Source organism: Gavialis gangeticus, unplaced genomic scaffold (genome assembly GCF_001723915.1).
Source record: "Gavialis gangeticus isolate Ggan-Ray unplaced genomic scaffold, GavGan_comp1, whole genome shotgun sequence".
In the NCBI taxonomy this organism is placed as follows: Eukaryota; Metazoa; Chordata; order Crocodylia; family Gavialidae; genus Gavialis; species Gavialis gangeticus.
In genome coordinates, this window is record NW_017729025.1 from 56,257,126 (window position 1) to 56,270,619 (window position 13,494).

Consider the following 13,494-nt stretch of genomic DNA (forward strand, 5'->3'; position numbering starts at 1 on the left):
TGGCAGGGGATCGGACTTGAAGATCTGCTCAGGTCCCTTCCGACCCTACCAACTATGAAACTATGACCTGAACTGGCTGGTTCTCATGGGGATTTATTATTATATCTTGCTCTTGTTTTTTTAATTGGCTTTAAGAGTCAGTACTGTTCTGTTGTTGAACAGAGACCAGCGAATCAGCCAGGATGTGGAGAGGTTCTGCAGACAGCTCAGCTCCATGGCCAGCAAACTCATCATCTCTCCCTTCACACTAGCCTACTACACCTATCAGTGCTTTCACAGGTAAGTACTCTGCACCTTCTCACTGGGAGACAGTGCCTGATGGAGCTCATTTCATACTCTCTGGGGTGCTTCACTGCTCAGATCTTGGTCTGGGCCCTAGCATATTGGATGTGCAGTTCCTGGCACTAGTGTGATGGAGGTGGCTTTGACCATACTTGGAGATATAGTTCCCAGCCTGAGTGTACTAAGGTTCACATCCTTAAATAGCTGTGTAGCCCTGACTGCTTTCCCTACTATAGTGTGCTGGAGCGTAGTTCCCCCTGGTTGGCTAGCTAACTTCTTTTCTTTTCCCCGCTTAGCACCGGCTGGCTGGGCCCAGTGAGTATCTTTGGGTATTTTGTCATTGGGACGGTTGTTAACAAGATGCTGATGAGCCCCATTGTTTCAAAATTGGTGCAACAGGAGAAGCTGGAGGGGGATTTCAGGTGAGTGAATGGTGGAGTAGTCTATCAGGGTTCCAGTTGTGCTGTCCCCCCAAAAAATTATTTCCCAGCCCCATGTAGCAACTGGCAAAACCCAGAAGCATGGGAAAAACTGAACGCCTTCTGTTCTGCACTGCAGCCTGGGGCAGCAAGCATAAATCGGTAAATCACACCTTCTAACTGAAGAACCAGAGCTCCCCTTTTGTATCCCCTCCCCTAAACTTATCCCAGCTGCTTTAATCTTCTTTCATAACTAAGCCAGTTGTGTAGCTCTGTTTTATCTTCTTGCTGCTGAGCATGGTCCTCTCCAAATCTACCTTCTTTGGGCTGCAGAGCTCTTCTCTCAATCTCCCAGTCATCTGTGGGAAGAGTTTTGGGAGAGCTCCTGGGCTTCCACCTGTTCTCCTTTACAGAGCACCTTGAGTAATGCTTATCCAGTCTCCTCTTGAAAACCTCCAATGATGGAGATTCCATACATTCCCTAGCCAGTAAGTGCCACTGTTGTGCTGTACTAACAGGTTTCCTGATATCCAGTCTGAACTTACTTTGAATCATAGAATTATAGGAAGTTATGGTTGGAAGGGACCTCAGGAGGTCAAAGCAGGACCATCCCTAGCTAGATCGTCCCAGCCAAAGATTTGTCTAGTCAGGTCTTAGAAACCTCCAAGGATGGAGATTCCACCATCTCTCTGGGTAACCTGTTACAGTGTTTTACTATCCTCCTAGTGAGAAAATTCTTCCTCATATCTAACCTAAACTTCCCTTGTTGCAGCTTGAGACTGTTGCTCCTTGTTTTGTCATCTGCCGTCAGAGAACAGTCTAGCTCCATCCTCTTTCAAACCCCCTTCAGGTAGTTGAAAGCTGCTATTAAGTCCCCTCTCAGTCTCCTCTTCTCTAGACTAAATCACCCCAGTTCCCAGTTCCCTCAGTCTTTCCACATCAGTCATGTCCCCCAGCCCCCTCACCATTTTGTTGCCTTCTGTTGGACTCTCCAATTTGTCCACATCCTTTCTGTAGTGGGGGGCCCAAAACTGAACACAGTACTCCAGATATGGGCTCACCAGTGCTGAATAGAGGGGAATAATCACTTCCTTTGACCTACTGGCAACACAACTACCAATGCAGCCCAGTATGCCATTAGACTTCTTGGCAACAAGGGCACACTGCTAGCTTATATTCAATTTATTGTCCACTATATCCCCTAGATCCTTTTCTGCAGAACTGCTGCCCAGCCAGTCAATCCCCAGCCTGTAGTGTACGTGGGATTGTTCCATCCTAAGTGCAGGACTTTGCATTTGTCCTTGTTGAACCTCATGAGATTCCTTTTGGCCCAATTCTCCAATTTGTCAAGGTCACTCTGAATCCTAGCTCTACCCTCCAGTGTCTCTACCACTCGCCCCAGCTTGGTCTCATCTGTAGGCTTGCTGAGGGCGTACTCTATGCCATCTTCCAGGTTGTTGATAAAGACATTAACCAAACCGGCCCCAGGACCGACCCCTGGAGCGCTCCACTTGATACCAGCTGCCAACTAGACAGCGAGCCATTGATTACTACTCTGAGCCTGATGATCTAGCCAGTTTTCTGTCCATCTTACAGTCCATTCATCCAGCCCATACTTCCTTAGCTTGCCTGCAAGAATGCTGTGGGAGATCATATCAAAAGCCTTGATAAAATCACGGTACACCACAACTACTGGTCTCCCTGCATCCACAGAGCCAGTCATCTTGTTATAGAAGGCAATCAGGTTGGTCAGGTTGACTGTTCCTAATCACCTTTTTCTCCTCCAGGTACTTAGAAATGGATTCCTTGAGGGTCTGCTCCATGATTTTTCCAGGGTCTAAAGTGAGGCTGACTGGTCTGTAGTTCCCTGGATCCTCCTTTTCCCCTTTCTTAAATATGGACACTATATTTGCCCTTTTCGAATCATCTGGGACCTCTCCTGATCGCCATGAGTTTTCAAAGATGATGGCCAATGGCTCTGGAGTCACACAAGGCAACTCCCTCAGAACCCTCAGGTACATCCCATCTGGCCCCATGGACCTGTACACATCCAGCTTTTTTAAGTAGTCCCTAACCTGTTCTTTCGCTACTGAGGGCTGCTTACCTGCTCCCTGAACTGTGCTGCCCGACACAGTAGTCTGGGAGCTGAACTTGCCTGTGAAGACTGAAGCAAAAAAGACATTGAGCACTTCAGCTTTTTCTTCATCCTCTGTCACAAGGTTGCCTCCCCCATTCAGTAAGGGACCCACACTTTCCCTGATTCTCCTCTTGCTACTGACATATTTGTAGAAACCTTTCTTATTACCCTTCACATCCCTCACTAGCTGCAACTCCAATTGTGCTTTGGCCTTCCTGACTTTGCTGCAGCTTCCAGCCATCGGTCCATGTTCTGCTCTTTGTGAGATGAGAAAAGATGTTTCCCTATGTCTTATGGGAGGTCTTCAGATATTTGAAGATGGTTATTATGTTCCCTCTTAATTGCCAGCAACTTTCCTCATAGCCTTAGTTCCCACAACCAGCCCACTGGACTCAATCTCATCAAGCCATATCTGCTCAGTGCGATCTGAATTCAGTCAACGAGTCCCAGTCTGCTAACTGGACCAGGTAGTGTCCCTGAGCCTCTGGTGTTCTAATTTTCCACCATTATTCATTTACCCATCTCTGCTGCTGCTGGTGCCTCTCCTAATGCATTGAAAGCTATGGAGCACAAGGTGCACAGAGCTGCGTTTAGAAGAGATCTTCGTCCAAGTTTGTTAATCAGTCAGCATGGTGCCTAAGACCTGTACAGCTCCTGTTTCTCCACCACCATGACCTGAATCCACATAACTTTCATGATATGGCTGAAATTGTTCCCAATCATACGTTTTTTCATTCTCTGTGCTTCAGGCATTCTCTTATTTTCTGCCCCATCCATGAAATTGCTGGATCTCTGACCAGGTGCACTGGAAGGATTTTACAGTTTCCACTGAAGTGTCCAGCATCTAGATGTACCAACTAGTGATCTGGTGCAATGTGGGGATACCAGACTGCTGTGTTCTTATACCACTGGGGTGAACTAATGGTAGAGACCCTGGGCTAGCAAACAGGAACTGGGAAACTCTGCTGTGCCAGGTGGTGGGATGCCCTTGGCTGCAGAGTATGTGCAGGTTATCAAAATATGTGGACATTTAGGCTGGTCTGGGATGATGGTACCTGCACATTTTTCAGGGTTTTGCTGGCCCATGCTTAATGCTCCAGACCCATCCAGACCATTTCCTGTATCCTCTAGGACTCTAGGGTTGGTGCTGTGGCAGGAGCCGGATGGTCTTTCTCTGGTGGGGATATTCATTCTCCAGCCCAGTGGGGGTTCCATACAGATCCTCATGTTTTGCTTTGGGTTGTGCAGGTTCAAGCACATGCAGATTCGTGTCAATGCAGAACCAGCAGCTTTTTACAGGTGAGTGAAGGATGCATCCATCTGTCTTCCAGGCATGAAGATAACTGCTCAGCTCCAACCTCCCAAAACACTTAGGGAAGTGCATCACCTGCTGCCCCATCCCTGTTCCCCTCTGAGTTGCTGCTACTGCTCATTTGACTTAGTCCAGGGGTTGTCAGCTTGGAGTACTTGAGAAGGCCCTAGGGGGTACACTTGAGTGGGCGGGGACAGCACTGCCATGCACAGTCCTGCACTGCTGCCACTCTACATTTGGCCGCATGCCACCCTTTACCCCCCTCCCTTGCTCCGTGTCCAGCCACCGGGGGTATACTGACCCAAAAAGGTTGAAAAACCCTGACCCTAGTCCTTCCATATGCCTCTTCCAGCTGTAATCCCAGAGGCTGTGCAGCCTCCTTTAACAGACAGTTCTCTGGCCCTGCATTAGCACAACTAGATGTGTTACAGTCATGCAAGCTGGGGAGGAACAACCTACCCTCACACCATCCAGAGCAGAATTGTCCTGGGACCCACAGACCATGTTCTAGTGCTTCGCCACACACCATCTCCAGGCTCAGTTCCCCTTTTTGATTTCTGTTTCACTGTACTACACCAACGATCCCTCTCCTTCAGGTAGGTATTGTCCTGTTCTTCTTTAGTGTTAGCGCAGCTGATAGTACTGTTTTTCCCACCAGCTCAGGTCCCTGCCCCCCCTTTCCTTTCCCCTACCAACATTGTTTTTGTGGCTGTTCCCCGTACTATGTTCTTCAGTCTGACTGAGGTGCCCAGAATAGTGTGTCCCTTCATAGGCTGCTTTTGCCCTGTGCTGTACAGTGTCCACAGCAGCTCCCAGCTCACTGTTCCCCATAAATTTCATTCACCCGCTCCTCACCCATCTCTTTTAGATCTAAGGCATTTAATAAGAATGGCTGTTCCCTCCTTGATGTGGTCTGGAGTGGAGGGCTTGATTGTGGGCAGCTAGATGTTAATCATCTAGCCTGAGTGCTGGGAGATAGAGTTATGTGAAGGAAACAAACACCAGGGGCTGGTCCAGCTTCCAGCAATCCCCCACCTACACTGTGCACATGGCTCACTGGCATGGTCTGCAGTGAGAACTTTTAATACTCCTCCCACTGCTGTTCTAATCCCTATCAGGGTGAATTGATTTAAATTGCTGATTTTGCTTTTGTTTTGCAGTTGTGCTTTGTGATTATTTTTCTTTTAAAAAAAAAAAAAAAGTTCATTTTTTTCCCCCTTCAGTCTCATCCTATTTTTGCTGACAGGATTCCCTACTGCTATATGCAATAATAAAGATAATCATACTCTTACTGTGATCCTTAATTTTTACATACTGTATTATAGTAGAAAGTAGTGGATAATGAGTTTCTAATTTATTTAACTACCCTGCTTACGATTTTTTGTCAGGCTGTGTTGGATGGAAATTGGAATTCAATTAAAATTATGTACCAACATAATAGTTTTTAAACTTATTAGTTAAATTACCTTAAAATGCTGGATATAAAGAGGAGGGAAAAGGTAAATTCACTGATTTTTTTGAACAAAAGGAAATGTAGGGTTTTTTTGTAGTTATTATCCATCAGGGTGATAGGATGGATATATCACATCCACTCATTTTTATTCTTTGATTTGAAGGGGAAAAAATGAGCTTCTCTGCTTTATCTTCCAGTTGGTTTCTCAGCTTTGAGCGAATGAGTCATACATAGCATTGAACTGAGGCAAAGAAAATGTTCTTAGTAGAAGAGGCAAAGGATGTCAGAAGATGGTTTTGCACTTCAGCAAAAAGACTCTGGGTCTAGGTGTTTAGTCAGTGCCTTGCACCAGTTCAGTGGCTCAACTTTCTTTGAAAGTTGGAAGTTTGTTTGAATATTTATTTTAATTTGTCATATCAGGTTGGAACCTGAACGTGAATTGTGATGATTTTGAAATTAATTTGAAATATGCTTGTTTGTTTTTAAGATATAATTCAAATTAAATTTAATTTGAATTATTTTATGTAACAGAAAAATATGTCCCCAGTCTAGTTCCTTATGTTGCTAGTAAGAGTGGTAGCGTATTCTGATCACTGGGGTCTTCACTGCTGCATCATGTAGGCCTGGTCTGAGCAGTATTAGACTGTAATTGCCACAATAAAACCTGCACCCTGCTTGCACTGCCACTTCCATAGGGCACCAGGCAGAGATGTGCTGGAGGTAGAAAATCATCTAGAACAGTGACTCTGAACCAAGGTGTTATGGCATGTTGGGGTGATCCTTTTAGGGGTGTTGTGGGGTGCTGCACAATATTAGCACTGTTAGGTATGCCAACACTTATGCATGATTCACAAGATAAACCCAGAAGTTTCCAATAGGAATCCATAATGTCAAAAACATTCTGAACTGTGTGGTCATTCTGAGTTCTTTACAACAAACGAATTGCTCTATTAGTTTTCTGTAGCCAAAGAAAAAAGTGAAAGCAAAGAGCTGGCATTTTTCAACAGGTGCCTTGGATCTAAAGAGGGGTGCCTTGAGCTCCAAATGTTGAGAACCACTGAGCTTAGATGTTCTGGATATATACAGCCTGTGTTCAAAAAGTAAATATTTCAGCCTTTTCTGCTTCTTGCCACTTGGGGGTGCTGTAAACTTTATGAATCAGGAGAAACATTTCTCTCAGATTTAAAATGAGGCATTTTAGTGCATGAATTGAGCTTTCTGGTACAAAGGTCATATTTTTCTAGTTGTATTGGGAGGTGTGCAGATCTGACAGTATGGCAGTGACTGTGATGAGGTTAATGCTTCCTAAAGCAGGGGTTGGAGAGGACCTTGGGTCTTGACATCAGACTTGTCAGGCAGTTTTAGGAAAGTGGAAACTAGATTTAAAATACTTTCAGGGTTTTGCTTGGATGAGAGGTGGAAGGCTTGAAGACCAGAGGCAAACTATCCATGCACAAGGAGACCAGTAACCAGGTCATTTCAGCCCCAGTATAGCGATAGATGCAGGGGAACAGCCAGGCTGAGGCTTCTGGGTTACAGAACAGGTTTCAAGAGAACAGGCTGCCCTTTGCCTCCTCAGTTTACCACCTTGCTCCCCTTTCTCACTCCAGGAGCATAGCAGCCTCTGATTCCAAGAAGGTGTTTTGCTAAGGTAGAATAAGTACCTGCACTATTCAGGTATCAGGCCTTGGTGTCATAACTTAACTGTGTTTCTAGCTCTTCAGGTCTAATCCAGACACCAAGAAGGCTGGAAGAGGGTTTTTTAGAACTTCCTGCTTCTGCCAAGGGTCTCACCATGGGTGTTTAGTGCCTGGCCTTGCCTGCCCTGCCCTGGAATCACTGCCCAGAGTCTGTGGGGATGGACATTTTCCAGCCGTCCATCCTGGAGTCTGTAACATTCTCATCACTCTGCAGGTCTCCAGCTCATTAATGGCCTTGTGCAGATTCATGGCTTGCTTCTGTCTTGTGTTGCAGAGCTGGGCGGGTGGAGCACGTGCGCACAGACCGCAGGCTACAGAGCCTCCTGCAGACACAGAGGGAGCTGATGGGCAAGGAGCTGTGCTTGTACAGTAAGTGGAGAGGCATCTGGCAGCTTCATCAGGTTGGCGAATGGCTCCCAAGGGACAGACAAACATACAGCAGTGCTGGGTCTACCCCTGGCTGTCAGACCCCATGCCCTATAACCAAACAAGTTCAGCACACATGGCATGCCCATATGAGATCTCATGGAAGAATGAAAGGGTGGAAAGGAGGGAACTGGTTAAATTGGAATACTAATGCAAAAAATGGAATCCAGGCTCTAAAGTTGAGAGCAGTATTTCAGATTTGCATGTGGAGGCTGGGGACTGCTTTAGGGGTATGAGGGCTTGAGCAGGAGCTGCACCAAGGACTTATCTGAGCAGAGTTTGTCCCTCCAGGATTGGCACAGCCTGAAAATCCTGTCACTCCTGTGCTTCCTGGAATACTTGATTGCAGCTTCAGCCACACCCAAGCTGGTCCTTTAGTGCTGCAAGTCAGGGTGAAATCCTGAGAGCTCTGGGCAATTTGGTGTTCTGTACCACCTAGATTCCCTCAATACTCCTTCCTGCATCCATGCATGGCTGGCCAGGTTTTGCCCTACCACGATGCCCTAGTGTGTGAGTGATGGTACCTGGGTGGCTGTTTCCTGCTCTGATGCCTGGGGAAGCTACATGATGGCAGATGGCTACTCATCCCTGCTCTTGGGCTCTCCTACAATAGGAGTTCCTCTGGCTTTCAGCACTGTCTCTTGTGTTGGTCTGTGGGAGAGGGAGGATGATTGGGAGTCTCTGCAGGGTAATAACTCTGACTGCTCTGACTAGGCCCAGAAACTGGATATGGATTTGCCTGGGATAGAGGGTGCTCACTGCTCCGGCTAATGTGTTTTGTATCCAGTTGGGATCAACACCTTTGACTATCTGGGCAGCATCCTGAGCTACGTGGTGATTGCCATTCCTATCTTCAGTGGTGTATATGGAGACCTGACTCCAACAGAACTGAGCAGCCTGGTCAGCAAGGTGAGCACAGTATAATCTCTGAGGGCAGGGCCCACGTTGTATCACAAGCAGCCAGAGAAAAGTAGCACAGACTGGCCAAGTCATGAGGCTCGGTGGGGCTGAGTACAGTCAAAGTAATATCTGGAAGGGGCTGGAGTCCTGTCTGCTGGCATTGAGAGCAGAGCAAGCAGCACACAGTGGGAGGGCAGGGCCTGGAGACAGAAAAGGTGGGTGACCCTCAGGGGTCCTGGCTGAGTGCAGATAGTCTCCTGAAATTTTCTTGCAAGAAGGAGAGAAGGGAGCCCTGAGCCAGCAAACTTTTAGATGTGTGATTTAACCTGAGGCATGTGATCAGCACCAAGGAGTTTATGCATCTCTGGAGGGTTAGTTCTGTGAGTACCTGTATACCAGCTTGGAACTTGATACTTTGAATGAAAAGCCAGGTTCTGCTGAGCTAGTAAGCACCAGACTGGGGCTCACACAGTCAAGCTCACTCCTCCTGCTGATTGAACAAACCACAGCACCTGGGGAGGAACAACCGGCACACACACACTTCAAGAGGGATGTGGACAACATGGAGAGGGTCCAGAGGAGGGCCACTGGCATGGTCAGCGGGCAGCAGGGCAGACCCTACGAGGAGAGGCTATGGGACCTGAACCTGTTCGGCCTTCACAAGAGAAGGCTGAGGGGAGATCTAGTGGCCTGTTACAACTAGTCAGAGGGGACCAGCAGGCACTGGGGAAGTCCCTGTTCCCCCGAGCACTACTAGGAGTAACGAGGAATAACGGTCACAAGCTGGCAGAGGGTAGATTTAGGCTAGATATCAGGAGGCACTACTTCATGGTCAGGGCGGCTAGGATCTGGAACCAACTTCCAAGAGAAGTGGTGCTGGCTCCTACCCTGCGGGTCTTTAAGAGGAGGCTAGCTGTACACCTTGCTAGGGTCATTTGACCCCAGTACTCTTTCCTGCCATGGCAGGGGGTCAGACTTGATGATCTGCTCAGGTCCCTTCTGACCCTAGAAACTGTGAAACAGCAGCTACCCCCCTTGACCAGATTTTGTGTTCTGTATATGTTCCTGTGTTTGTACTGGCTAGAAACCTGAACTCTCCTATGCATTTGTTGCTTTACTAAAACCCTAGAGAGGGCTGTCCAGAACCGGACATGTTTCCAGCTGGTCAAAACCTGCTTGAGGCTGGTAATGTGTTTAAAAATAGTCCACCCAGAATTCCAGGCTGCAAAGCAAACAGAGCTGTCAGAGAGCAGCAGCCGTCTCCCAGGGCAGCGGCCGGGAGTTGGTCATCATGAATCCTGGAAAGGGCACTGACCCCAGCACTGGCAGGGGTCGCAGTATTGCCTGACAGGACTTAACAGGACTTAAGGATGGACTAGCTGTAAACAGCTGCAGCTTGTTTATCCACCTTCTCTGGTAGGGCTCTGGTAGCTCTGTGGGACAGGATTCTTTGCATCTTAGACAGCACTGAGCTCATGACTTATACTAACAATTGGAGCTCAGTGCTGTCTGAGATGCACATGCTTACATTTAAAGGTTGTAAAGGCCTTGACTCTTGCGGTACTGGCTGGTTCTTGAGAGCTGGGATTGTTACGGGGTCAGGTGGGAAGAGCTAGTCCACATGTAAGGAGTTTTTTTGGCAGGTGCAAAGTGATCCCCAGGACCTTCTGTTCCCTGACTTCTACCTCTGTGCTGGTCACTGCATTCCCTCTGCATTTGCAATAAGCTGATTCTGTTCTGCAGTCTAAGGACAGTGGGCTGGAGGGGGTAGGCAGGAATGATGGAGGTGCCAGAGGTTCCTGGGCTGAAGTAGGGGGAGTTCTTCTCAGGTTCTGGAATATGCTGCTCCCTTCATGGTCATCTTTCCTGTATTGGGTCATCTTTTCTGGAGCCTGACTGACTATCGAATCCTACTTCTGTACCTTCTTGTGGCTGCTGCCCATGCCTGAGCATGGACTCCATCACTGCTTGCTGGTGGTGGAGGTAGGCACAGCAGCTTCCACCCTGGTCACTGCTGCCTGAGCTCTGTGCTACCTTGGGTGTGTGTTTCTCCCACAGAACGCCTTTGTTTCCATCTACCTCATCAGCTGCTTCAGCCAGCTCATTGATCTCTCCACCACTGTGTCTGATGTGGCTGGCTACACGCACAGGTGAGACTTGCCTTCCCTTGACCCCCCCTTTGCCAGCTGCTGACCAGAAGGGAAAGAGAGCTCGACACAATGTGGTCCCCATTTTCAAAAAGGGGAGGAAGGAGGACCTGGGAAACTACAGGCCCATTAGTCTTACCTTGGTCCTAGAGAAGCTCTTTGAGAAAATTACCCAGGAGTACATGTGCGAGGGACCAGCAGGGGAGATTATGTTTAGGGGTGACCAACATGGGTTCATTAGGGGAGGGTCCTGTCAGACCAACCTGGTGGTCTTCTACAACCAGGTCACAAAATCCTTGGATTCAGGTGTCGAAGTGGACGTAGTCTTTCAAGACTTTAGGAAGACCTTCGACACAGTCTCTCACCCCATGCTCGTTAAAAAATTAGGTGACTGTGGCGTTGATGCCTATACAGTCAGATGGGTCACCAGTTGGCTGGAGGGCTGCACCCAGAGAGTGGTAGTGGACAGGTCTTATTTGACCTGGAGGGATGTGGGCAGTGGGGTCCCCCAGGGCTCGGTCATTGGGCCTGCACTATTTAACATCTTCATCAGCGTCTTGGACAAGGGGGTGAAAAGCACCTTGTTCAAATTCATGGATGACACTAAGATGTGGGGAGAAGTGGGCACGCTAGAAGGGAAGGACAGGCTACAACTAGATCTGGACAGGTTACAGGGGTGGGCGGATGAGAACAAGATGGGATTCAATACTGACAAGTGCAGGGTATTGCACCTAGGGAGAGAGAACCAGCAGCATACCTACAGACTGGGGAAACTCCCTTCTCATCAGCACAGAGGCAGAAAAGGATCTTGGAGTCGTCACTGATTCCAAGATGAACATGGGCTGCCAATGTGAGGAAGTGGTCAGTAAGGCTAACTGCACCTTTGTCATGCATCCACAGATGCATCACGAGCAGGTCCAATCCTCCCCCTCTATGCAACATTGGTCAGGCCACAGTTGGAGTACTGCATCCAGTTCTGGACACTGCACTTCAGGAGGGATGTGGACAGCATTGAGAGGGTCCAAAGGAGAGCCACTTGCATGGTCAGGATGCAGCAGGGCAAGCCCTACGAGGAGAGGCTACGGGACCTGAACCTGTTCAGCCTCCTCAAGAGAAGGCTGAGAGGGGATCTAGTGGCTGTCTATAAACTTACAAGGGGGGACCAGCGAGCAGTAGGAAAGTCTCTGTTCCCCTGAGCACTACCAGGAGTAATTAGGAATAACAGCCACAAGTTGACTGAGAGTAGGTTCAGGCGAGACGTCAGGAGGCACTACTTCACAGTCAGGGCAGCTAGGATCTGGAACCAACTTCCAAGGGAAGTGGTGCTCGCTCCTACCGTGGGGGTCTTCAAAAGGCGCCTATATAGACACCTAGCCGAGGTCATCTGACCCCAGTACTCTTTCCTGCCATGGCAGGGGGTCAGACTTGATGATCTGCTCAGGTCCCTTCCGACCCTACCTACTATGAAACTCCAGTGCAGAGCAGCAGGGAGGGTCCTAATCTGGGGTTCTGCATAGGAGGGAAGTACTTTTCCAAGGCAGGGTCCACCTGTAGAAAGGAAATCACTAGTCTGGGGTTGCCTCATGTCCCAGGTTTGCATACTTGTTGCTGGCACTCGATGGCCCCAGCCCTGATTTGTGCCAGATGTGGAACATGCATCTAACCCTACGCAGCCTGTGCTCTTGAGAGCTCATCCTTGAGCATCACCACCCTGGGCTCTTGTTTGTTGAGGTCATTTTGGAATAGGGGTGGGCTGGGATGGCGGTTGCTGAGGTGGGGATTCCAGTCACAGACAGGAGCCACTGAGCTACCACTGCCACTGGTGCCTATGCCCTGCAGGCCAGGAGAAGACACTAAAGCAGCCATGCCTTTTCCCCAGCATTCCACCTGAATGCTTCCAAAGCTAGCTGCTTCTTAGGAGGATACTATTATTTTTAAAAACTTCCCCAGCTTCCCTAACCACTTCCTTCCCTAAGCCAGCACCAAAGCATGTCCTGTTGCTTACCTTGGTAGCTCTGTGGGACAGGATTCTTTGCATCTTAGACAGCACTGAGCTCATGACTCATACTAACAATCAGAGCTCAGTGGAAGCAGAAGCTGAGCCAGGGAAAGGCAGCTGGTATTAGTCTGTTCTTTTCAGCTCTGACTGGTTTACAGGATTGGGGAGCTGCAGGAGACCCTGCTGAATCTCTCTAGGAAATGGAAGGATCACTGTTTGGAAGCCAAAAGCAGCTGGGACTTGGTCAAGTGGGGCTTGGACAGGTGAGTGTCTGTGGCCAGTACTGACTGTGGCATGGCAGCTGGCTGACTGTGTGGCTGTGTTCCCAGGCTGTGGGGAAAGTCTGACAAGTTCTCTGGCATCTTGTACCTCCTGGTGGGCGAGGCAGGATTTCCTCCTTGAGCTACAGTCCAGGAATCTCTTCTCCAAGCTATTCCCCTAGTTACTCTAAGAAGGGGTTGTGCTCCCTGCATGCTGGAGAGATTAGTGCAGGTTAAACCACCACTGTCACCAAAACTTCCCTCAGGTGGTAGGTTTTACTCTGGGCCCTGGGGTTCTGTAGATTCATGTAGCTTATGTAGCCAGAGGAGGGCCAGATGCTGCTTGCCAGCTCCAAGGGTTAATAATAAAGCCCTTTTTAAATGGTATGGAGTCACCAGGCTGTGGCCAGCTGGTGCCTCACATTCCTATGGTCGTCACCTCTGCTCCTGTCCACCTCC

General features: G+C 48.6%; 1 protein-coding gene across 4 annotated transcripts in view; it reads left to right on the top strand.

Moving 5' to 3' along the window:
* The window catches only part of ABCD4 (ATP binding cassette subfamily D member 4), a 38,380-nt gene that overhangs the window by 9,311 nt on the left and 15,575 nt on the right, over positions 1 to 13,494 (top strand). The window contains exons 5-11 of one of the 4 annotated variants that reach the window (XM_019518835.1): positions 163 to 279; positions 579 to 704; positions 4,087 to 4,137; positions 7,578 to 7,672; positions 8,517 to 8,638; positions 10,688 to 10,779; positions 12,934 to 13,038. In XM_019518835.1, the coding sequence (XP_019374380.1) occupies positions 163 to 279; positions 579 to 704; positions 4,087 to 4,137; positions 7,578 to 7,672; positions 8,517 to 8,638; positions 10,688 to 10,779; positions 12,934 to 13,038 (708 nt within the window). The remainder of the gene's footprint in view (positions 1 to 162; positions 280 to 578; positions 705 to 4,086; positions 4,138 to 7,577; positions 7,673 to 8,516; positions 8,639 to 10,687; positions 10,780 to 12,933; positions 13,039 to 13,494) is intronic. The other 3 variants (XM_019518832.1, XM_019518833.1, XM_019518834.1) reach the window with 3 other exon arrangements.